Below are 26226 nucleotides of genomic sequence, written 5' to 3'. Positions count from 1 at the left end.
CTCGTCGCTCTTCATCTAGGGGTGGGGCCCTGAGAAATTCCTCCCATGCACCTTGGCAGATCAGCGGCTGCTTCGTCATTGCTCCAGTCTTGCTTGGGGCCCATGGTGTTGAGATTTCGGGTGTTTAGGGAAGCACGGGTAGGAAACTACAATGAGACCCTGCCTACTAGGAACCACCAAGCTATGTAAGAACATCCTGGGGCCTCGCACCCGAGGCGGTCCCCCAGCGACGGACCCCCGCCCCGCATCTCGACCCAGGCCGCCAACCACGCCCGAAGAGCCATGTACCAGGCTGCGGGAGCCGCCCAGGCCGCCCCCGATCGTGAAGCCAAAGGCAGCAGCGCGGTGCAGCGGTGCAGCGGCGCAGCGGCGCAGCGGCGCAGCGGTGCAGGGCTCCAAGTCCTTTAGTTTGCGGGCTCAGGCGAAGGAGGCCTGCGCAGCCTGCTGGAAGACTGTATCCTCTGGAGCGGCTGGTGGCAGACAAGCTCATTTTCCACAACTCTTGCTTCTGTTGCAAACACTGCCACACCAAATTCAGCTTGGGCAGTTACGCTGCACTGTGCGATGGATTTTACTGCAAACCTCACTTTCAGCAGTTGTTCAAGAGCAAAGGGTTTTGGCCGTAAACAGCACAAGGAGCTCTCTGGGCCCACAAGGAGGTGGACTCAGGCGCCAAGACAGCCGGAAGTCCCATCTAACATCTGTTCCCTCCCCGCACACGGCCTACGGCTGGCCAGTGGCAAGGAGGTTGATCTGGGCTTGTGAGGGGAGTAGGGTGGGTAGGGATGAGGCTCCCTCAGATAGGTTTCAGGTACACAGCTCTGCTCCAGGATTCCATAACTTTTTCTGTAGGATGTGGAGATTTGGGAACCAGAATTGTGATTTTCACCATACGGCTTCCTTCAGACCCACCTCATGGCTCCCTGGGAGACCCACAAGCCCAGCTTCCCCTTTTAGGTGCCCTGTCTCCAGCAAGGAGTCAGCATGCCCTCCTCAGGGGCCCTAGCTCGCACACTGGCACCTGGGCTTTGTGCACCCCCATATGTCTCCCGGTCTACCTCTGCCCTTAGCCTGGTTCTGAGCCACAGAGACTGGAAGAAGAGGAAGAGTGCCACCTGCTGGGCCTCATATACACCACCGCACTGGCGGAGGAGGGGGCTGGGGAAGGGGCAGGACACCCCACAGCCTTGGGATCTGGGGGCCCCTTGCACCCCAAAGCTAAAGCTCTTGCTGGAGCCTCAGCTAACAGGTCCGCAGTAGCTATGTTCCCCTCCTCTCCATTGTTGCGCTGTTCTGACTGTTGTGACCAACTCTGTTTTAAACATGTTTAAACAGAAAAACAAAACAAAACAAAAACAAATAAAAGAACATCCTGGGGGTAAGGCTATAGATCATGAAGCAGACACTTTCAGAACCACAGAGAATTCCACTTGCCCAAGGCAGATGTGGTGGCGCACACCTTTAGTTCCAGCCCTTGGGAGGCAGAGACAGGTGGATCTCTAAATTAGAGGCCAGCTTGTAGACGTCAGCAGTGTGTCAAGTTGACATAAAACTAGCCAGTAAACAAATCAAGAACACTGAATCCTCACAATAAAACTCAGCAGAACGTTGCCAAATAAATTATTTATTGCCGAATACTACATAGGCATTTTAATAAAACAGCATAACACATTTAATTATTTAAAATGAGCAAAAACATCATTTCATATCTACTTGCTACAGTAGAGCAAGGCCTTAAATACCTCAAGCTGTTTATTTTTTGTTTTTGTTTTTTTGGTTTTATTTTTCAGACAGGGTTTCTCTGTATTGCTTTGGAGCCTGTCCTGGAACTCACTCTACACAGCAGGCTGACCTGGAACTCCACGGAGATCACCTGCCTCTGCCTTCCCAGTGCTGGCACTAAAAGCATGTGCCACCATCACCAGGCACAAGTTGTATTTTAAAACAAGTGTTAAAAACATCATGAGAAAGTCTCCAGCATAAATGAAATGCCCATCTTGCACACTTGATTATGCCTGAGATATCTGTTAGCTCTTTAACTGCTCAGTCGGGGAAGTAGAGGCAAGACAGTGTACCTCTTATCGGCCCCCTTTACTCCTACTCCCTTCCTTAAGTTTCTCTCCTACCTTAAGGCTTCCTCCTCAGCCCCCAGTACTTGTCAGGTCAGATAGGCAGCAAGCTCTGCCCTAATTGTTCTTCTAGAGTCTTGGTACATTTAAAAATTTCCGATTTGTTTCCTGTTTGGTCCCTTTATCTGTATGCAATGACCAAACTTAAAAAAAAAAAAAACAGCATGGCCTGGTGGGTTTGATGAGGAACCACCTGCCAAGGAACGTCTTTAGTCTTCAGAGTTCTTAATTCCTTTGGAGCTAGTGGTATAGAGAACTGCCATTCATACCATCATCTGGTATCACCTGGAAACGTGCTAGAAATGCAGAATCCCTGGGTTCCTCAAAAACACAGTCTGAGTTTACGCTTTCCCATAATTCATCTGCACAAAGGTGTTTGAGAAGCACTGGTGTGGTCTAATTGTCATTGATTTACTCAGCATGGCTGACTCACAGGTGATACATGAACTAGCTTTGTAGAAGCCGGTAGTTCAGAGCAGCCTTGAAATAGAAATCCTCCTGCCTCGTCCTGAGTGCAGGATATGTATATGTCTCACCACACCTGGCTCTACACACACACTTGGAGGTTTGAGAAACTTGTTTAGTTTTCTCTTGGCCTGTTTTCATGGAAGAGGTGACAATGCAACTCTAGGTCACTGAGGTTTTGTAGTCATTAAATGTAGACAATTCAAATTGTAGCGGAAGGTCTTCAGTACTGCCCACAGTACTCCAGCTCCCACGTGTGGTGTGGAGACAGTGTAAGGGATGGTTGGTTCAGAGAGCCACTGTGTGGGACTTTAGACTTCCTGGGGTTTTGATACTGCCTCTATTCTACAAAGCCTTTGGCATTAGGTAGTTAATTGTTCTCCTGGGACCTTAGTTTCTTTGTAAGAGGGGTGAAATCACGTGTCTATGAAAGTTTGTTTTGGAAAATTATGTAGTATAATACCACATAGGCAGGTGTTCAGCTAATTAGTTCCTTCCCCTTTCAACACCTTGATGAAAGTCAGTTTAAAAAAAAAAGCTTAGAAAACAAAATACTTCATTAGTTCTGAATGAAGTGTGATTTTAATACTATTATAGGGGAGATTAAAATTATTCCCTCTTTGGGCTCTTAGTTTTGTTCACAAAAAAGTAAAAGTAGTCAGTAGGAACTCCAAAAATTTTTTACCAGTGTTAGTTAGCATCAGCCTTCCTGAGGGGGTGGTCTCTTGGCCAAGTGACTGACAGGCACAAATGAATGAACTCTTAAGGGAGGAGACAATAGTATGAAATTTTCTATTCTTCGAACAACATTAGAGTGCCATGTTTTCACCCAGGAATTTCAAGAGGTGTATTCCATTCTTTTGACCCCAAGGAATGGAATAACTGCAGGCTCTGAGCCCGGAATCATCACACCATTCCAGGGGCTGGTAGAACCTAGGAGGGGTGCTACAGTTCATGCTTAGCTCCAACCCTTCCGTCTTCAGATGGGATGGGACCACACAGGTACTGCCAGTCAAATCTGGGACCTGAGTGTCCATTGGGCTTCAAGAAGCCTTTCTTTAAAGAGCCAGTCTCCCCAGTTCTTTGGTTAACCCGATTCTGTTTAGCTATTTATTTGTTTACTTATTTACTTTTTGTTTTTTCCAGACAGGGCTTCTCTGTGTAGCCCTGGCTGATCCGGAACTTGCTCTGTGAACTAGGCTGGCCTCGAACTGAGACAGATCTTCCTGCCTCTGTCTCAGGAGTGCTGGGGTCAAAGGTGTGCCTCACCTCTCTGGCCTGTTTAGCTGCTGCGTTTCCCGCCCTGAGCCTTAGGTTGCTGTCTCACTGTAGCTGGGTTGTGCTCCTCTGTGCGGATGCTTTTCTTATTGAGACTTAGGTTGACCTCGGATGAAAGGCTGGCTAAAGGCTTGCATAACTGTTGCCTTAAATGGTTATATCTGATTTCCTTGTTCCCTGAGAGTTTACTTGAGTCTTAGGTGTATTGGTTTCCTGGAGTCGACTGTCTCCTTTCATCATATTGGGATAGCAATAATAATCTTTTGTCTTTTTTGTTGTGCTAAGATTTAACAGATCAAGATGCTCTTTCCATTTCTCTCGTGGGATTTTACTTGACTCTGCTTGCTTCTTGAAGATGCTCACTGTAGAGTATCGTGGACATTTAAGCCATATTTGAGTCCAAGATCAGGTAATACTCAACAATTTTCTCAAACTTTCCAGATGCCCTAGTGGGCAGCAGAGGAGTTGTGGAAGAGAACTGCAGTGAGTGTCTCTGCAAGATGGAGACAGGGACACCGGCCGTTGGTGGCGCATGCCTTTAATCCCAGCACTCGGGAGGCAGAGGCAGGCGGATCTCTGTGAGTTCGAGGCCAGCCTGGTCTACAGAGTGAGTTCCAGGACAGCCTCCAAAGCAACACAGAGAAACCCTGTCTCGAAAAACCAAAAAAAAAAAAAAAAAAAAAAAAAAAAAAGATGGAGACAGGGACCACTGAAATTCGTTTCAACCTGGCTAGGCTCTTCTTCCCTGTCTTTGGGGGGCAACCAGTGATTATTTCTAGCACGGCTGGATTACCTGTTTATTCTAAAGGGGTGATGGATGTCCAGGACATGGGAGTAGCTTTCATCACTACCCCAGTCTCTACTGTCTTATGGCACAAATGTGTTCTTATATTCACACTTACATTTTAGTCGTAAAGAATCTTATGTCTTTAAATGTTTCAATTTTGTTTCCTGTAAACTGAAACTGCCCATGCTTTGGCTAGAATTCATGCACTGATCTCAAACTTCTATAAAACACGGTCTTGTTTTCTGACCTTAAGGATCTAAAGGGCTGCGAACTTGCCTACCGTGTATTTATAAGGCCCTACATTCAATCCCTAATAATCTCTTCAGGGTGGGGGAAACTAGCGAATGCACAGTTGTTTATTTTACAAGTTTTCTGCACCAGAAAGGAAGAGAACCACAAAACATGCATCATCAGTGACAACCTTGATAATGATTTCCAAAGGCAAGTGGTCAGAGGGAAGACTCCTCACCTAGTGTACTCTCCGTTGTTATTTGTCCAGGCAGATATCTCTTGGTCGGCACCCTGCCCAGACCCGGGTGCCTGCCATCCTGAATGCTTTAAGCAATGACAACAGACCTTTCCTGATGGTCAGACACTCCCGACCTTAACCTGCCCTCGCCTGACGCTTCCGGAGACTCAGGGCAGGTGAGTCCCGCGCCCTCCCCGTACGGCGCCTGCGGGAACGGGCGGAACCGAGGGCGGCGGCTGCGGGGCTCGGCCTAGCCGCAGTCCCCGCAGCCTCCCAGGCCACCCGCCTCCCGAGCCTCGGCGGCCAGCCCCGCAGCTGTACCGGAGCGAGCGGAGGCAGCGCACCGCCGAGATGCGGGGCTGGGGGCAGGGCGCGGGGTAGGTGACTTTATCCCGCCTCTCTTGCCCGGCCCAGGGGAGCAATGACATCACGTGGCTCTTTCCACGCGCCGACACAAAGAGCTGCTGCGAGAGGCCTCGGCCAGGGAGGCCGGCGGCCGCCGCTGCCTCTCAGTGCTCCGGGATCCCGCCAGCCCGGCCCTCCGCCCGCTGTCCGCGCCCTTCTGCCGCCACCGTCGCCCGCTCCCCCCACGCACCGCTGAGCCCGCCCGGGCGCCGGCCCCTTCCCATGCGGGCTGCGAGGGCCCTGGGAGGGGCGCCCGGAGCCAGCCGCGCAGTATGCACTGGGGGGTTGGCTTTGCCTCGTCCAGGCCGTGCGTGGTGGACCTGAGCTGGAACCAGAGCATCTCCTTCTTCGGCTGGTGGGCCGGGTCCGAGGAGCCCTTTTCGTTTTATGGGGACATCATCGCTTTCCCTTTGCAGGATTACGGTGGGATCATGGCAGGGCTGGGCTCCGATCCCTGGTGGAAGAAAACCCTTTATTTGACCGGGGGAGCTTTGCTGGCCGCGGCTGCGTATCTGCTCCACGAACTCCTGGTCATTAGGTGAGCCGCAGAGAGGGTCCCCGCACGGGGACGCCCACAGGGGCACCTGGCCCCGGCAGGGCTAGTGCGAAGGGGGGCCCGGGACCAGCCCTGCCGCCCAAAGATCCAAACGTTCTGTTTCATCTTCTTCCCTCTAAGGGTTTCATGGTCACCTGGCCACTTGTGAGGGGCCATTTAGAGTTGACGGGAGAATTAAATTGGGAGGGGGAATCTAGCATTTCGATGCTGAAAGCAAAGTGCTGTGAGTCACTAGTGTGGTGGATCAAAACAATCTGTTAGAGCCCATAGGAAGATTCTAACTGCAATCAGTGCATTTGCAACAATAGAATGAAGGTGTGTAGGAACACGAAGGCACACTTTTTATAAACGCCTAATTGGTTTATGGGTAACAATGCTGGGATATTAAGTATTAGCCTCATCTTTACTTAAGAGGTTAGTTCTCCCTTGCTCCTCTCTAAATGTCAGCATCATTGAGAGGCTGCATTTGCAGAAGCTTGGAACCTCCAGTCGCCGTGAAAGTGTAGCCCTGTTCAGTTTTGATGCAGCCTTTACCTGTTTACCTGCTTATCTGGTATGGGACTGCAAGCGCTTTCTGGTTTAAATGCCATTGTTGTGTGAGCATTGTTGTGAGATCTGAGGGCAGCCGTAGCACATGGGGTACTTGACATAACAGGGAGTCTCCCTGAGCTGTAAACACTTTCATGGCTGCCTGCTGCAGCAGAATGTGTACAGGGCAGACTTGAGACTTACAACAAACGGAGACCCCTGCTGTTGGTACTGCTAGTCCCCTAGGTCTTCAGTGGAGTAGGTGATACCACAGGGTACTGAGACAGCCTTTGGTTAACTGTTATGGCCGTTTGTGGTTATAATTTCCATGCATTTGGGGCTGTAGTCACTGGAGATTATTGGAGGCAGAACAGTTTTCAGCAGTTCAGCACTTCCCTTCTGCCCAGTATTTTCTGAAGGGGCGAGGATGTGTTAACACCACGTTTTCCAGGGATATGGTGAGCAGAATATAGTGAAGACAGGTCCTAGTTCTAGAGGCTATGAAGTGGCTGGTGACCTCCAAAGGCCGTGCAGGAACTCCAGGAGGACACTGTGATAGCCCTACAGTATTCACACTGTTTGATAGTTCTGAGAGGGTAAGGAATCAGCTAGGGCAAAGAAAGTGTGTTGGCTTTCATATTATTTAGCCGCAATGGAAGACTGAGAAGTTTGTTTTAAGTTAGCTTCATCTCATTTAGCTCATTTCCTGGGATCTACTTGAACCAAATATCAGAGTTTTAAAGTGAAATATCTCTAAGATTACTCCCCATTTGTGCCAGTCTTAGAGGTTTCGGTCCATATGAAGAACTCCCACACGCCTCTGCAGCATTTTAAAACAGCAGCTAGTTGTTTCTGGCTTGTATTTCAATACAAAGCCTGTGAGGACTGTCCCTGTACCATGTGGCTTCCCAGCATTTTTCCGATTTACATAGAGTGAAGGATTCATGTGGCTGAATTGAAAATGTGACTTAGATGACCTTGCAGAGATAATGGGGCCTTGGGAGATCATTTTGGAATAGACCACACCCTGGAAGCTCTGGATCCTGGACACTCTTCTACCCAGGCTAGGTCCCTCTCCATCATGGCTACCAGAAGCCTGAGCTCTGGATACTGGATAAAGATATTTTAAGACCCATGTTCATTTACTTTTGTTTCTTGACAAATGAATTGATAAACCTTATTACAATCTGAAAGAAGGCCGATCAAGTTTTAAGAACTTAGACTTTGTGTGTGTGTGTGTGTGTGTGTGTGTGTGTGTGTATGTGTTTGTGTGTTTCCAAGTATATCTAACAACTACCACTAAAGAGTAGGAAGTTAAGTAGCCTGCCCAAGCTCATGTGGAAACAGGAGTAAGACTGAGGTTCCAAAGTGGAGCCTGTTTGGGAGAAAGTGCTCACTTTGAGGTGTTGTTGGGGGAGAAAGGAGGAGGACAGGGACATTTTCTATGAAGACAGGCCTGTGGTCAAGATACAACTTTCTGCCAGCTTCCAAGAGCAGAGAGCTGAGGAGCAGACAGGAGTACCAAAGACAGGCTTCAGAGGGTAAAGAATAAGAAATCTTCCACTTGCTGTGAAGTTTAAGCTTCAAGTGTCTACAGTTTAGGCAGAAAAATAAATCAAAATCTGAAATGTGTGGGAGGAAAATATAGCGCAAAATGCCTGCACTGTCTGAGTTCCTTGGCGACTGTCAGCTCTTCCCTGCCCTTCCTGGACTTTCTGCAGCCCAGGTTAACCTTTATCTATGACTTTATTTCATGAGAAAATGAAGCTATCAGGCTACTTAAGAAGTGTAACGGATGAGTATAACCAATGAAGGTATTTTTAAGGGGAAGTATGGGTGCTTGCCTGGGATATTATTTTGGGTGCTTGTATTTTTCTCTACTGTTATATTTTTAAATAATTACTGCCTTGATGGCCTGGCATCTATATTAAATTCACTCAAGTATCTGGAAATTTGCTTGTAAAGTGAATGACTTCATTCCCTGGAGCTCATTTGGGCTTTGGGTATTCCAGACGAAGGATCCCTATCTGATCTCCATGGCTGATTCATTGCCTATTATGAGACATGGTTATCTGTATAGAACAGGGGCAGGATGAAGTTAGTGTCCTGTTAGGTTAGCCAGCTGGCCTCTGCAGGTGTTTTTTCAAATCTCATTCTAAGGTCATTTTGTGAAATAAATTGCACAGGAAGCAACTCATGTGATCCAGACCCTAATCTAGGGGAAGGGTCCTGACGCATAGAAGGAGGCCTCTGGAGTCAGAGATTATCTGGGTTCAAATTTGATTCTCTGTTTAGCCAACCATGTACCTTTGATGCCAGCAAGTTCTTAATTAGTATCATCTATGGAGTGGAAATAATAATAGTAGCCTTCCTTATCCAGTAGACTTGAGGGTAACGCATGTGAACTACTTAGGACAGTTTGTCATATGGGCATTCAGTACACCAGCTAGCTGAGTCAAACTGGTTGTATTAACAAAATTAACCAAGGAATTGCCAAATTTCTTTTCTTTGGACTCCTGGGATCTGGAGTTATTTCAAACTTGGTATATAACACTTTTTGAAAATGTGTACTAGGGATTGGATCTAGTGCTTCACCCGAGGAAGCCAAGTGGCCTATCACAGAGCTCCATCCTCACCTCACTCCACTTTGGGCATTCTTTTTTTGAGGCATGGTCTAGCTGAGTTGCCTATGCTGGCCTTGAACTTGCAGTTTTCTTGCCTATGCCTTCTGAATAGCTGGGATTTGTGGCCAGGCTTTACCTGACAGACTTAATTTGAAATTGGTGTTCCTTGGGCAGCTACATTCTGACCTTCAAGTTTCCTGTCTGCTATAAAATGTTAGTGTGGTGTCCCAAATTTAAACTTTAACAACGCCCACTTTAGAGTGGGATTGTCAGAATTAAGTGGGTTGATATAAGCTGTGTCTATAGTCATTGGCACATGTTGGCACCTCACCAGCATCCAGTTGGCTATGAGGGACCTAAGTGAACCTTTAGAATTCGATTCTTCTGGCCAGTAGAGCAGCGGACTTCATATTTATCTCCTTTCAGTTCTTAAACTTTTGCCTTGCCAATTTACACAAAAATACCACTTTGTGACGTGAATTATTTTGCGGGGCAAAGTCAGTTGCGAGTTGTGGAGTTTGTGCTGTCTACTCACAGTCAACATGAGTCCTGGATTTTAATATCTGACCTCCTATACATTTTCTATCAAGGAAAACCTTTGTTACATTGTAAATATTTTAATTTGGGGGGGCTTGTAATTTCAGAACAAGTCATTCTGAGTTCTTTAACGTGACTAGGCCCTTAGTTGATAAACCTCAAGAGAACTTGTTTTATGAAGCAGAGATGTAGAAGCTGGTGAACATTGTGTGGTGAAGGTGATGGACCATTCCTGCTTAGCCAGAAGGAGATGTAGAATTAAGCTGAAATTTGGAGAGGGAATTAGAAACTTAGGGAGGGCCAAGCCTTGAGAATGGAGTTTATATGACTAGGCTAGGCAGACAAGAGGATGGAAATTGTAGTAGGTCTCTGAGGAGTTTATGAGCCAGATTGGGAAGAATTTGCAAGTGAACAAGACCATATCTTGTTGTGTAAGAATAAATTCCTCTACACATTCAATGCTAAGTAACTTGCTAAATGTTGACAGATATTGTTTTATTTAATCCTTGTGAATGTTTAGTTTCAGATTCCCTGTAGGTGGGCATCATGCCACAGCAGACTGATTTGAGAAGGGTCTGTTCAAAGTGTTGTATAAGGCAGGCATAGAAGCACTGCCCAGGTTCTTCAGGGTTCTAGAAATGTGACTTTCTATGCACCCAGGAGTCTCTGTAGCTCAGGCAGGTCATAAAAGTGCGGTCTTTCTGTTTCAGCCTCCTGAGAGCTAGGATTCAAGGCCTGAAGTACCATGCTCACCTTTTAGTATTTGCATCATATATATATTGCATAAGGTTGTTTTGAAGATTAAATGAGATACCCATGGAATCAGAATGGTGCAGAACCAGGTGGAACACACAGTAAGCACAAAATGCCAGTTCCAAAAATACCCCTCTTACCCACAGGAAGCAAGTTGATTTGTAGTTACTTCCTAGAGCCACTGGATTATAGTCATTCCAGAGTTTGTAATGTCCTCCTGCTTCTGTTCTCTAAATGCTGCATGAGGTAAGACCTGCCACACACACTTCTAATTGTTCATAGAGGACCACAACCCTACAGGGTCCTCTAGAGGCCCCAAGGCATCAGAAAGCTAACATGCAAGCTGTCCTTTACTTCTGTTTTGGTTTTGACAGGAAACAGCAAGAGCTTGACTCCAAGGATGCTATTATTTTACATCAGTTTGCAAGACCTAACAATGGTGTCCCCAGCTTATCTCCCTTCTGTTTGAAAATGGAAACCTACTTAAGAATGGCTGACCTACCCTATCAGGTACTTGTTTGCAAATACATTTTATTCTTATGGTCTCAATATCACATAGAAGTGGGTGTAGTTAATGTCACACAAATGGATGTCAGAGTAGAAGGCAGTGCCTAGTGTTTAGTAAGAGAGAGATACTTGATTCCAGGGTCTAAGAGTTTCTTTTTTACACCAGTTTTAATGAGGTATTTCTTTTAATGTGTCCTCTGATTGGAGGTTCGGGCAGGGTTATTGGGCAGCTGGTGAGAAATATGAGCATGCTACTTCCTGCTGAGATGTTTCTTTTTTTAATTAATTTTTATTTAAATTAAAATCAGTCTTATTTTACATACCAATCTCAGTTCCCTCTCCCTCCTGTCCTCCCATGCCCCACATCAATCTCCCGTCCTACCCCCCATCCACTCCCAGGGAGGGTGAGGCCTTCCATGGGGGATCATCAAAGTCTGTCACATCATTTGGGGGAGGGTCTAGGCCCTCCCCCATGTATCTGGGCTGAGAGAGTGTCCCACCATAGGGAATGGGCTCCCAAAATCCATTTGTACACTAGGGATAAATACTGATTCCACTGCCTGAGGCCCCATAGACTGCCCAGGCCTCCAAACTGACACCCACATTCAGGGGGCTTGGTTCAATCCTATTCTGGTTCTCCAGCTGTCAGACTGGGGTCCTTGAGCCACTTGTGGTAGTGCATGCTGGTAGGATTTGCTGAAGGAGGCAGAGGCAGGAGGATCACGAGTTTGAGGCCAGCCTGGGACTTTTCTGTTAGGTTTTCATTTTGTCCTCCATGAATGTGGGGTTAGGGGGCACAATAGGAATTGGGTGGATATTTGAAAAAAAATAGATTGACAGTACTAAGGATTGAAGTTAGTACCTCACTGTACTACACAAGGGTTCTACCACTTAACTATAGCTCTGGCCTTTGAATATATTTTTGAATTTTTCCATGTTTTGCTCAAGTGGCTTTCAAGGAAGTAGCTGTTGATTTCAGCATTAACAAAGCAAAGGATGTTGGAGCAATGCTCAGTGGTTAAGATCCCTGTGACTCCTGTAGAGGATCCTGGTTGGGTTCCCAACACCCACACGATGGTTTATGATCATGTGTAACTCCAGTTGCAGGGGATCCCGTGCCCTCTGTGACCTCAGGAATCAAGGGAAGCATGTGGCACACAGATATACATAAAGGCAAATGACTGACAAACTAAATAAATCTAAACAACTGTAAGAAACAATTCAATACAAAAGAAGAAAAAAGAAACACACATACCCATATATACATGCATACACATACATGGACACTCATATGTAAAAAGTGATTTGCAAGTATTTTCACCCCATGAAAAAGGCAAATAAGCAAATATTTAATTATAATTAATTACTAAAATTTAGAATATATATGAACTTAAAATTTTCCCCAATATAAAAAATAAACATTCCATAAAAAGAATAATCAGAAGTATGTTCTTGAAAGTATCCATTTTCATTTCTTTGTGTAGCTTTAATTTTTTCCCTTATGTTTTCCTTTTTGACAAGTTCTAGCTTTATAGAAATTTACCAAATATTTGTTTCTATAATTGGTTTTGATATTATGACCATGGAAAATAGTCTCTGTGACACCAAGTCCTTCAGTTTACTGAGATTTTATTCAAGTGTATGGTTATTATTTTTAAATGGTTGAAAATAATTAATTAAATCTTGTCCGTATGGAGCTGTCTATGTGTTTACTTGCTTGAAGATATTTAATGTTATTTAGTACTGCAATTTTGCTTTTTTAAAATGGCTTGCCTGTTAGTTTCTGAAAGGGGTAAAGTGTTCATTTCTTTGCTGATTGGTCTCTTTTTGTGTTATATTAGCACTTTAATACTATTTATATGTTTGAAGTTATACTATTAGGTACATATACTACAAAGAGTCACATTTAAAAATGTTTTAGTTTTCAAAGTACAGTGCCCTCTGGTTCTTTTTAGTCTCTTTCAATATGAGTTTTTATGTGTCTTTTGTCTTTTTAAGAATTCTTAAAACTAACATAAAAAGCAGTGGTTTCATTATAGCATTTTTTCATTAAAATAATTGTACCTTTTAAGTTTTGAGAGATAACAAGACCAACACACATAAGCATAAATGACATTTCTTAGAATAATTTTCGAACATAAAATATTTACTGAAGAAAGTAACTTTTTGCATTTTTATAAATCTATTTTATTTCTAGCTTATTAGGTAAATGATATATTCTCATACCTTATTTTACCAATATTTTATTTTGGTCGATGTGGGAAATTGATGAAGAAATCAGACACCACGAAGATGCATAGTGTAGAAACAGAGAGGCTTGTTTGGGTTTTGCTGTTATTTTAGTTAGTAGTTTGTTTGGCTGTGAGTATAACATTTTCTTACACATGTGTCATTATAATTTGTCTAATTTGACCCTGTCCTCCACTGTTCCTGTATTCTCTTGATGGTTCAATTCTTCACCCCAAATAATCTTGTCCTCAAGTCACGTGAATTCCATTATCCTTTCTTTCTCCAGCGATTTGCTTCAGATCTCTGCTCCTCTTGTGGTCCTTGTGGATGGAAGTTTCTGTCCTGCCCAGTCCCACAGCTGTTTAGTTCCAAATAAACACACAGAGGCTTATATTAATTCTAAACTGCTTGGTCTATTGGCTTAGGCTTCTTATTGGCTAACCCTTTCTTAATTATTAATCCATTTCTATCTCCACATAGTCTTGGCTTACCAGTGATGCCCGGGCCTCTTGCTTCCTCAGCAGCTACACGGAGTCTCCTGACTCTTTCTACTACCTTTCTCTATCCCTTTTTGGATTTCCCACATGGCTAAATCCTGTCTGTCCATTGGCTGAAACAGCTTTATTCAACAGCCAATAAGAGAAACGTGTATTCACAGCACATGGAAGGATATCCCCCATCAGGTCCTCTTTCTAGTTTCATGGCACAGCAGGTGCATGTATATGTATAAACTTAAATCTAGGTTTTTGCATATGAAAGAAAATGTGAACTTGGTGTTTTTGAGTCTGGTGTGTTTCACTTACCACAGGGATCTCCAGTTCAACCCATTTTCCAGTAACTGTCATAATTTTATTCTTCTTTATGGCTGAGTAAAACCCCACTGTGTACACAGGACACACTTTCTTTTTTTATTTTTATTTTTTATTTTTTTTTTAGGACACACTTTCTTTATTCATTCTCATATTGTCAGACACTTAGGCTGGTTTCTTATTTGGCTGTTGAAAAAAGTGCTGCATTAAACAAAACATACAAGTGTTGATTTGGATTCCCTCAGCTGTATCTCCAGAAGTGGTATAGCTGGCTCATCTGGTAGCTTTTTTGAGGAACTTTTATTCTGAATATTGGCTGCACCAATTTATATTCACACCAACAGTGCCTACGTGTTGTTCTTTCTCTGCATTTTTTATTTTTTACTTATTTTTATTTTTTTTGTTTTCCGAGACAGGGTTTCTCTGTATTGTTTTCGAGGCTGTCGGTCCAGCCTGGCCTCGAACTCACAGAGATCCGCCCACCTCTGCCTCCTGAGTGCTGGGATTAAAGGCATGCGCCACCACTGCCCGGCCTCTCTGCATTTTTTTAAACCGGCATTTGTTACCATTTGTTTTCTTGGAGAGATGGATGATGTGCTTTTTTTAAATTCTGGGGAAAATAATGATCAATATTCTAAAAATATTTCCTTTAGTAGTCTTCCTTGCTTGTTTCCCATTGCCTGGATCCCTGCTTTTATTTTCCTTGTCTCTGTGCTGTCCTGTAATTCTCTGCTTCTGTGCAGAGCTTTCCTCTTGCTGAACTTCCATTGCAATGGAGCATTCTGTTTTTGCAATCATTTTTAAAAAGAGTTTTATTGTTTTCAATTTTTAATTATGCAGGCCTGTGTGTCTGGGAGTAGGCATGTGTGCTTGCAGGTGTTCATGGAGGCAACTGGTGATCCTTTGACGTTGGAGTTAGAGGTAGTTATGATCTGTCCAGTGTGGGTGATGGGAATCACACTTGGGTTCCCTGAAAGAGCAGTATTCCCTTAACTGGTGAGCCATCTCTCCAGCTCCTCCTTGTGGTTTTCCTCTGTTGTGTTCTTTCTAAGATGGTTTCCCTGTGTTGCCTTGGTTGGCCTTTCCTCTTGCCTCTGCCTCCCAAGTACAGGTGTGTGTCATCATCCCTGGCCAACTGTTGACTAAAGTTGGCTTTAATTGTTTCTTAAAAAGTGTGTCTCCTCAGCCAGTGTTCTTAATTTCTCCCTTTGTATGTGGGAGGATATTTATTGTGTGATCTACAAGCATTTGGTCTGTCCCAGCATTTTTGTTTAATGCTACCTGTATTCAGCATGTTTCCTTTCCCTTGTAGTGGCCGTTCTTCTCAGAGGTTACGTGTTGTGTATTTAGATCTCCTATGCTTCCCTGCCCAGGAGTTTGTACCGTGCAAGGGCCAAAGTCCTCTCCATGGTCCTCAGACTTCACTTCTGGTGTTCTACTTATTTGCTCGTCCTGTCTTTCCATCGCTTTGGCTCGATTTTCTCTCATCTATGGACAACTTAAATGAATAGTATAATGAGCACGCCTGTCCTTTCCCACGGGTTCACTTATGGCTATTATTTGGCCTCCTTTGCATTAGCTCTCTTTTTTACATTCTTTTAGAAACATGTTTTTCATACATCATTTGAAAGTACTGTGCAGAAATCATGATACTTCACTTAAAATGCTTTAATATACATATTTTCCAAATAAAGACAGTTTTCTACAAAACTACAATATACATTAGAGACATGGACTTTTCTCAATGTGTTATAGTTTTGGAAAGGTAGTCAAATTATTTTGAATGTAGCCAGTGGGAGGTGTCTGGTGGTAGTTCTGGAGTGTGGTGAGTATTTACTTCCTTATGTAGTGAATAGCAACCTTATTAATGAACTGCCAGGCTGTCACAGAGGATGGGGCAGGGGATTCTTATAAAAACTGGTGACTGTGCAGAGTGATCAGGTTGGGTGTGGAAGTTGAAACAGGAGCCAGAAAGATAACCAGTGATGCTGGCAGATGGCAGCTGCTGAATGGTGTGAGTGAAGATTGCCATTGGAATTTGCTTCTAGAGAGGAGGGTGCTGGGGTCAGCCAAGGGCCTATGCATGTGAGGCAAGTGATCTACCACTGAGTTACAGCCTCAGCTTTTAAATTTTGTTTTGTTTTCGTGTGTGCAGGTGTGCTGTGCCTGTGCATGTGTACGTGTGTTGGGATGTGTGTGTGTCAGTGCAAGGGTGTGTATTTGGAGGCCCAAGGTTGAAAATGAGAATCTTCCTTCAATGCTCTTCCACCTTATTCAGTGGCAGGGTCTCTCAATCAAACCCAGAACTTGCTGATTTGGCTAGGCTCACTCACCAGCTTGATTTTGGGATCCTGTCTCCATCTCCAAGGCTGGTATTACAGGTGAGCTACAATGTCCACCCAGCATTTACATGGGCTCTGGATGTGAATTCTGATCTTGATTGCATGGTAAGCACTTTAAATTGTTTTAGTTCTTGAGACAAGGTCTTATTATGTAGCCGAGACTAGCGTTGGACTCAACTATGTTGTCCATGCTGACCCTAGATTTAAAGTGGTCCTCTTGCCTCAGCCTCCTGAGTGCAGGGATACAAGCATATGCTACCACAACTAATTACCACTTGATGACTTTGAGGAAGCATATTTGCCCTCATTTGCATTGTAAAGAGTTCCTTCTGATGGTGTTGTTGAAGCTAGATTACATCCGAAGCAATAAATCTAGAAGGGATATGCTAGGATGATACCAGTGTAACAAGAGAAATCAGAAGCAGAGGCTTTGTTTGTGGTGAGTTGTAGCTCTAGAATACAAGTTACATGGATGTCAGGTGTGACTTTCAGAGATGTGTGTAACGAGTCTTTTTCTGTCCCACTGGCCAACTCCCAAATAATGACACAGAAACTTATATTAATTATGAAAGCTCAGTCTTTAGCTTAGACTTGTCTCAAGTAGCTCTTATATTAACCTATGTTCTGCCATGTGACGTTACCTCGTTTCCATCTTGTATCTTCTGCTTCCTCTGGGCCTGGCTGGTGACTCTGCCTTTCTTTTTCCCAGAGTATTCTCTGTCCTTGGAAGTCCTACCTAACCTCTTCTTGTCTAGCTATTGGCCATTTAGCTCTTTATTAAACCAATCATAAGATGCCGTGGCAAAGACTACCTTCACAGTGTAAACTAATATTCTGCAACAGATGTGTGACATTTCTTTTAGTTAGCATTAAGGGTAATGTCTAGGCAGTGGCCATGTATGATTGTACAAGTTGTTTACTGTATAGTAGTATATGGCCAAAGGTTCTTGGCATAGAGTATGCTACTAGAGGAGGTTCCATTTTCTAAATTATGCGTAGACAATCTGGATTTAGTTATCTCTCTTTTTCAGGCTAGACCTGAAATTAGTTGATAATTAAATTAAATGTAAACTGGGTATTGTCATTTGATAATAAACAATGAGATGGAGTATCAAGACTCTATGAACAGAGACCCATTTACCCAAGATATTAGTGAGTGGCGCTTAGCTACTTCACACTCTGCTTTTGAAACTTCTGAGAAGGTGAGATCACCTGCCAATTTGAGACGTCCAGAAACCTAAACTCAGTTGAAGCTTGTGGGCACAAGAGGATGCCTGCCCTGTCACCATAATCCTGTGATCTTACTGAGACCTCAGAAGCAGGGCATACTCTAGTGTATACCATACACAATTTGCAAGAAGGCAATGCCTGGACAGATTCTTGCCTTAGAGAGCTGACATTTTCTGTTGTTAGCCATTAAGGCAGCATGCCCCACTGGATTCTGGGAAAGGTACATATAAATCTTGGTGTGTTTTAGGCAAAAGCAATTTGAATGATTTAAAAATACATACTTACCTATTTATTTAGCGTATGGGTGTTTTGTCTGTATTTATGTCTGTGGACCATGTATGTGTGTGCCTGGTGCTTATAGAGGTCAGAAAAGGGCATTAGATCCCCTGGGACTGGAGTTACAGATGGTTGTGGAATGTCATATGAGTTCTGGGACTTGAACACAAGTCTTCTGGAAGAGCAGTCTGTATTTTAACCCCTGAGCCATGTCTCCAGTTACAACATGATGACTTTTTAATGCAATAATTGTTATTAACTCTTTGAGAATTTCACACATGCTTACAATGTAGTTAGATCATATACATAATTTTTTTACATTTTAACATTTAAAAAATTTATGTTAGAAGCACTCTTATTTACATATCCATCTCCCATTCCCTTGCCCTCCCATCCTCCTATGCTCCCCATCAACCCTGCCAACCCATCCCCCACCCGCTCCCCAGGGATAGGAAGGACCTCCATGGAGGACTATCAAATTTCATCACATTATTTGGGGTAGGGCCCAGGCCCTCTTTCCTGTATCTGGGCTGCAATAGTATCCCTCCATAGGGAATGGGCTCCCAAAGTTCATTTGTACTCTAGGGATAAACACCGGCTCCACTGTTAAAGGTCCCATAGACTGCCCAGGCCTCCTGGCTGACACCCACATTCAGAGGGCTTGGTTCAGTCCAATGCTGGTTCCTCAGCTTTGGACTGAACTAGGGTCTCTGTGCTCTCACTAGGTCAGGCCAACTGTTTCTGTGAGTTTCTCCAGCACCATCTTGGCCCCTTTGCTCATCCCTCCTCCCTCTCCACAACTGGATTCCCGGAGTATGGCTCAGTGTTTAGCTGTATGTGTCTGTTTCTGCTTTGATCAGCTACTGGATGAAGGCTCTAGGAATGGTAACCAAGGTAATCATCAATCTCATTATAGGGGAAGGGCATCAAAGGCAGCCTCTCCACCACTGCCTAGATTCTTAGTTGAGGTCATCCTTGTGGATCCCCTAATATTTCCGCTGTGCCAAACCTCTCTCCAAACCTATACTGGTTCCCTCTATCAAGGCATCTCCTTTCCTGCTCTCCTCTATTCCTCCCCTGTCTCAGTCCTTCTGATCTCTCCTGTTCTCCTCCCCCTCCACTTCTCCCCCTCTCCCATTCATACCTCCCTCCTCCCCGCCCTGCTCCCAATTTGCTCTGGGGTTCTTGTCTCCCTCCCCTTCTTCGGGGGACCATGTGCTCTTCTCTTGGGGCCCTCTTTGTTTCCTAGCTTCTCTGGTGGTGTGGATTGTAGGCTGGTATTCCTTTGCTCTATGTCTAAAATTCATATATGAGTGAGTACATACCATGTTTGTCTTTTTGTGACTGGGTTATCTCACTCAGGATGGTTTCTTCTAGTGCCATCCATTTACCTGCGAATTTCAAGATTCCATTTTTTTTCCCCTGAGTAGTACTCCATTGTGTAAATGTACCACATTTTCTCTATCCATTCTTCAGTTGAGGGGCATCTAGATTGCTTTCAGGTTCTGGCTACTACAAATAATCCTCCTATGAACATAGTTGAACAGATGTCCTTGTTGTATGAATGTGCATTCTTTGGGTATATGCCCAAGAGAGGAATTGCTGGATCTTGTGGTAGACTGATTCCCATTTTCCTGAGGAACTGCCATACTGATTTCCAAAGTGGTCGTACAAGTTTGCATTCTCACAAGCAATGGAGGAGTGTTCCTCTTTCTCCACATCCACTCCAGCATAGACTGCCATTGGTGTTTTTGATTTTAGCCATTCTGGCTGGTGTAAGATGATATCTCAGAGTTGTTTTGAGTTTCATCTCCCTAATGACCAAGGATGTTGAGCACTTTCTTAAGTGTCTTTCAGACAGTTTAGATTCCTCTATTAAGAATTCTTTATTTAATTCTGCACCACACTTTTTAATTGGATTGTTTGGTATTTTGGTGGCTAGCTTCTTCTTGAGTTCATTGTATATATTGGAAATCAGCCCTCTGTCAGATGTGGGGTTGGTGAATATCTTTTCCCATTTTGTGAGCTGCCATTTTGTCTTGTTGACTGTGTCCTTTGCCTTACAGAAGCTTTTCAGTTTCTGGAGGTACCATTTATTAATTGTTGATCTCAATGAATCTGCTACTTGTGTTATGTTCAGAAAGCATTCTCCTGTACCGATTTGTTCCAGGGTATCTCTGACTTTCTCTTCTAAGAGGTTCAGTGTGGCTGGATTTATGCTGAGGTCTTTGATTCATTTGGACTTAAGTTTTGTGCATGGCAATAGATATGGATTTATCTGCAATCTTCTAGATGTCCGTATCCAGCTATGCCAGCACCATTTGTTGAAGATGCTTTCTTTTTTCCATTGTATAACTTTAGTTTCTTTGTCAAAAATCAGGTGTTTGTAGGTGTGTGGGTTAATATCAGGGATTTCAGTTTGATTCCATTGGTCTACCTGTCTATTTTTGTGCCAATACCAAGCTGTTTTCAGGACTATAGCTCTATACTAGAACTTGAAGTCAGGGATAGTGATGCCTTCAGAAGTAGCTTTATTGTACAGGGTTGGTTTGGCTATCCTGGTTTTTTTGTTTTTCCATACAAAGTTGTGTATTGTTCTTTCAAGGTCTGTGAAGAATTGTGTTTGGATTTTGATTTTAATATAATAGTTTTTATTACTTCTTTAAGACTTTCTCACACATGCTTACAATGTAGTTGAATCATATTCACCTTTAGCTCTTCCCCGCTCACTTCTCCCAGATCTACCTTTCCATCCCCTTCAATCTTTATGTCTTTAAAAAAACAACACACTGAATCCAATTTGTTGGGCCTCATTCACTCATGGGTGTGGGGTCACCCTTTGGAACATGGTCAATTTCCCAGGGACCACATGCTTAAAGAAAATACTCTTCCTCTCTTAGCAGCCATTCCCTGTGGCTCCTCATGTCCTCTTCTCTAACCACGATGTTATTGACTGGCTTGTTTTGTATAGGTCCTGCGCAGACAACCATGTCTGGAGTGCATTAGTGAGTGAGGTGGTCCAATGGTGTCTAGAAGACTCTGTTTTACTCTGGTATTCTTCAATATTTGGGTCTAATTCCAATGTTCACCCCTGCACAAATAACAAAAACCCAGTATTTTTTTTCTGAAAATTTTCAAAGTTTTGGGATTGCTAGGGAGAGTTGACTATTCTAGAAAACTCTTCTGGAGTTTTGTGCTATAATACACCTTTGTAAAAAGGTGTCTTCTTGCCTAGGGTTGGGTCTGAATGCTGCCTCAGTTTTAATTTGGTTTCTCTAGCAGAGAAGGTGGGTAGCTGCTAGCCTTTGCAGCAGGGTTGTCATTATCAGACCTGAAAAGGAAGAATCATTTATAATTTTTTAAGTAGTTGGTGGGGAGTAAAAAATAATATTTGTCACTCATGAAGTTTAGATTTCAATGTCCTGACTTTTTTTTTTGAAGCAGCCAAATTCGTTCACTTGTGGTGACCCATGCTGGCTCTTCTGCCTCTGCTGCAGCATTGAGCTATTAGTAGAGACTTTATGGCCTTAAGTATATACTACATGGCTTTTTGTAGGAAGATTTTCCTGGCCTCTAGAGATACATTTAAAGATATTCAGGATTGGTATATTCCAAATTTTATCTAATATTGTCTTCCCTTAAAAAAATTCACAACTTTAGATAGTCAAAATATTGCACATGTTCAAGTGTAAATTTTGATAACTAATTTCTCTTTTAACCATGTGAGTACTTATGCTAGCATTGTCGCAATCAAAAGTGAAAGTGTCCGCCGGGTGGTGGTACACACCTGTAATCCTAGCACTTAGGACTAGAAGCAGAAAGATCAGGAGTTGGAGGCCAGTCTTAACTATGTGGTAAATCCCAGGCTAGCCTGGGTGGCAAAAGACTTTCTCAAAACAAAACACAGTGAAAGACCCATTTTCTTCTAAAAATTTCATGTGCCTCTTTGAAATTCGCTTTCTACCATCCTTCATTGTCCTTAACAACCATGGATAGTCCTTATGTCACCAGAAATTAGTTTTTATTTTCTAGAGTTAAAAAAAATTTACAGTGTACTTCTTTGGGCTGGAACTTGCTATTGTAGAGCAGGCTGGCCTCATACTCACAGAAATTGGTCCACCCTTCTGCCTCTCTAGGGCTAGAGTTAAAGGTGTGCACCTCCATGCCCAGCATGTGTGTGGCATGTAGAAGTCATAGACTGATGTTGTTTTTTTCCTCTATTGCTATCTTAATTTTCAAGATATCGTTTCTTATTGACCTTCAAGAACAGTCTTCGTTACTGTTCTACTGCTGTGAAGAGACACCATGACCATGGCAACTCTTACAAAAGAAAGTGTTTAATTGGATATGGTGTTAGAAGTTTCGTTCATGATCATCATGGTAGGAAGCAGGCAGACATGGTGTTGGAGCAGTAGCTGTGAACGTTACATCCTGATCCTCAGGCAGCAAGGAGAGAGAGACACAAAGAGAGAGAGGAGAGAGAGAGAGAGACAGAGAGAGACAGAGACAGAGACAGAGAGAGAGAGAGACAGAGAAAGACAGGACCTAGCAGGCTTTTGAAACCTCAAGACCACCCCCAATGGCACACGCCCTCCAGCAAGGCCACACCTCCTCGTCTTTCTCAAAGAGTTCCACTGAGGACCAAACATTCAAACACGTGAGCTCCATTAAAACCATCGCAAGCAAGTCCCGGTGTCCTGCTTGTCTCTGCCTCCCCCGTGCTCACAGATGCCTGTTCCACTTGTGGCTTTTCATGTGGATTTTGTGGTTTAAACGCAGGTCCTCCTGCTTGCAAAGGAGCTACTTTACTGCCTGAGCTGTCCTCCCAGCCCTGTATAGTCTTTTTAAGTCTGGCTAATTCTACTCACACAATCACTTTCCAGTTTATCCACATTATTTGTATATTAATGGCTGATTCTCCTCTTTTCTTTTTCCTGGAGTGATAATCCATTGTATATTTGTAGACTTGTTTGTTAATTTACCTCTGCATAACATTTTCCCCATTTTGATAATTTAAAAAAGTGTATGAATTTTAAAATATTTATTTTATTTTTATTTATGTATATGTGCATTGAGTTACAGGTGGCTGTGAGCCACCTGCTATAGTCAGTGAGTACCAAACTCAGGTCCTCTGGAAGAACACTGCATTTTCTTAACCACAGAGCGTCTCTCCAGCTCTGACTTTTGTGTACATGTCTTTGCATGGCTACATGCTTTCTGACTCTCACTCCTCTTAGGGATGAAATGGCCTGATTAGAAGAAAGTTGTAGGGGCTGGAGAGGTGGTTTTTTAGTTAAGAGAATACCTCCCTTCCAGAGGATCCTGGTTTAGTTCCCAGCACCCACATGAAGGCTCACAACTGTCTGTAATTCCAATTCCAGGGATCTATTGGCACCAGGCAAACATTTATAAAATAAAATAAGTACTTTTTCCTTTTAAAGAAGAGAGGTGTGTGTTTATCTTAAGACACTGTCAGAACGATTGAAGTGGTTGGTCATTTAACATCCCCACCAGTTTTCTCAGAGGGGCTAACATTTGCCATTATCTAATAGTGTTTGCACTATCTATTTGTACAAAGTATGAGGAAGAGTTTGTGACAATCAGATTAGTTTAGGTTGTGTAGTCTGCAAGATGGTGGATACAGTTCTAACAATCAACTTCGAGGTTTAAGTGACGATACTTATTGAGAAATGTGATTGAAGACATGAAATTTTCCAGAATCCCCTCCTTTCATGTGGTCTAGGACTGTATATACATTGGAGAACACATGTTACTGTAATCTTAACTATAAATCATGTGACTTGATTTGTCCACCTCCTTCCTGGATCACGATATTTTGAGATACTGTATGATTCTAATATGCTTATAGATCAAAATAGAACTTGTCTGAACAGATTCCGGGTACCACCCCTAGGTCTACAAATCAAAACCAGGAACCTGCTGAATTTCCCTTAGAAGACACTACAGTTGAGTCTATTGTATGCTCTTCTTTTTTAACCTTGGGATTATAATTTAGGGGACTACTTGCTTGCAGTGTAGTGACAATAAGCATCATTCAGATGCAACACATTGGATTTCAAGTGAGTTCTTTGGATACTGAATTGGTACAAGTTTCTTTGTGGTTTATTTTCACTCTTTTGCTATTTGTGGATAGTTTATATATTATATCTAGGTTTGCCCATTTTGAACCCTCCCCTTCCCTCTCCCACTCCTTGCTTCAGTGTCCCTTATCTCCCCTAGTCCAGATAGAATTTGAGTTCATGATAGAACTTATGGGAATACATCAACACTTCGATATTCAGTAAAAGGCTCGTCTTCTCCCCTTCTAGAGTAATGGCCTTAAAGAGTTAATATGCTGAGTTCATTTGAGTAAACAGTATGGACACAAGTGCTCATGTATTGAAATGTCCATTTCTGCTAATCAGTGAAATTTATATACACATTGCTTTTTTTCTTTTTAAAAAATACTATTTAGAACTATTTTGGTGGAAAGCTCTCTGCTCAAGGGAAAATGCCTTGGATTGAATATAATAATGAGAAAGTGTCTGGCACAGAATTCATAATTGACTTTCTGGAAGAGAAACTTGGAGTGAACTTAAACAAAAACCTTGGCCCTCATGAAAGAGCTGTCTCAAGAGCCGTGACCAAGATGGTGGAAGACCACTTCTACTGGTGAGTCCTTGCTGTGTGTTCTTGTGCTCTCTTAGTCAGTCCAAATTCTCTTGAGTGTTCTGACACACGCCTCCTCAAGCTTTTTTGTTAAATTTTATTCAACCTTTCTCAAAGATTTTATTGGAAACAACTTTGACTTAGGGTCAAAGTTCTGTTGTCTCCAAGTACTCTAGACCAGAGGACCCCACAGGCCTTCTCAAGAGTCCATCTTTCACAGTCAACTCTGCCAAAGAGCCTGGAAATTTATAAGCAGACTGCATTACAGCAAAACTGTCTTGCAAACTGAAACTTGGATTTCATTTATAATAGCACAATCTTCCTTTGATGTTTTCCCAAACACACACACACACACACACACACACACACACACACACACACACACACACAAAACAAAAAACTTCATAGCTCACATGCTGCAATTTGCTGGATTTTAGGTGATGGGGATATTTCAATTTGTGGGGCTCATTAGTATAAACTTCTGAATGACAGTGGTGGTGCAGGCCTTTAATCCCAGCACTCAGAAGGCAGAGGCAGGTGGATCTCTGAGTTTGAGACCAGCCTGGTCTACAGTGTAAGTCCTAGAACAGCCAGGGCTACACAGAGAAACTGTCTAAAGGGAAAAGGGAAGGAGAGGAGGAAAAAGCAAGAAATAAAGGAAGGAAGGAAGGAAGGAAGGAAGGAAGGAAGGAAGGAAGGAAGGAAGGGAGGACGTGCAGAAGACACTGGAGGAAGGCGTGGAAGGCTAAGTAGAGATTGGATTCCTCAGTGTAATCACTTACACATTTGTGAGATTCTGTCACCCTTCCTCAGATAGCAGTCTGCCCTGATTGCTGCATTCATAGTTCATAGTCCCCAAATTTGACGTATCATGTAAGTTTGAAGCATCACACAGCTGGGTTGACCAGTTGCTCTGTTTTGCTTTGCTAGGCCCAAAGCTGCTTCAGCACCATGCGTGTTAGTCATATTTGGCTAGTCTTACTGCAAACCTATTTGTCTTGTGGGCTTTTCCCTCTTACATCTATTTTCTGGTGTTTCTACTCCCTTCTCTATACTAGAGATGACAGGGAGTCTCTTCCAAATATTTTCAGACTTTACTTTGTCTCCAATATTTAATTAGACATCATTAATCCCTCTTTATTAGCATTGCTATTTCTTGGTTAGATGCTGGCCCGGGAGCTTTTTCTAACCACTTCCTCCCACGGGGGCCATCTACTTGTAGGACTGAGTGTGGGCTTCTTCCTCATTGGCTCACTGTTTCATCCATTTGCCCTATTTATAAACGGAAAACTGGATGTTCCCATCTCCGAGATTTTTAAGTGGCCCTCTATTTTTTTCTCTTCCTATGTTTGATTTTTTTAACTGCTTATTCTGGGGTTGACCAGTATTCCACATCCTCTCCCTACCTCACTATAAAAATGAAGGGGCTGACCAAGGAAGTGCCGTGTGGGAGAGTATAGACACATCAGTGTGGAATAGAGCACATTGAGTGTTTGCAGGGACCCGGGTGCTTTCCATACCACGCTGCTGGAGATGCCAGGTCTCTGCTTTGTCACAGCATTATGATGCATGACTGTCTGGCTCCCTTGGCTTCTGGGAAAGGCTCATGGAAAGGATCCCATCTCATTTGTTT

The 26226-nt window shown here is 43.4% G+C and overlaps 1 protein-coding gene and 1 pseudogene across 2 annotated transcripts in view; both read left to right on the top strand.

Annotated features, from left to right (window-relative positions):
- Nucleotides 1–282: 282 nt before the first annotated feature.
- Nucleotides 283–752, top strand: LOC101836774 (annotated as a pseudogene).
- Nucleotides 753–5148: 4396 nt separating this feature from the next.
- Faxc (failed axon connections homolog, metaxin like GST domain containing) overlaps nt 5149–26226 on the top strand; it is a 79277-nt gene continuing 58199 nt past the window's right edge. Inside the window, exons 1-3 of one of the 2 annotated variants that reach the window (XM_040740739.1) lie at nt 5149–5304; nt 10906–11041; nt 24400–24596. In XM_040740739.1, the coding sequence (XP_040596673.1) occupies nt 11003–11041; nt 24400–24596 (236 nt within the window). In that variant the 5' untranslated portion in view covers nt 5149–5304; nt 10906–11002. Of the gene's footprint in view, nt 5305–5391; nt 6072–10905; nt 11042–24399; nt 24597–26226 lie in introns of those variants that run through there. The other variant, XM_005066233.4, reaches the window with a different exon arrangement.

The sequence above is a fragment of the Mesocricetus auratus genome, unplaced genomic scaffold (genome assembly GCF_017639785.1).
Source record: "Mesocricetus auratus isolate SY011 unplaced genomic scaffold, BCM_Maur_2.0 Super-Scaffold_6730, whole genome shotgun sequence".
In the NCBI taxonomy this organism is placed as follows: Eukaryota; Metazoa; Chordata; class Mammalia; order Rodentia; family Cricetidae; genus Mesocricetus; species Mesocricetus auratus.
The sequence above is the reverse complement of the archived record's forward strand: the minus strand, read 5'-3'. Positions and strand labels throughout refer to the sequence as shown.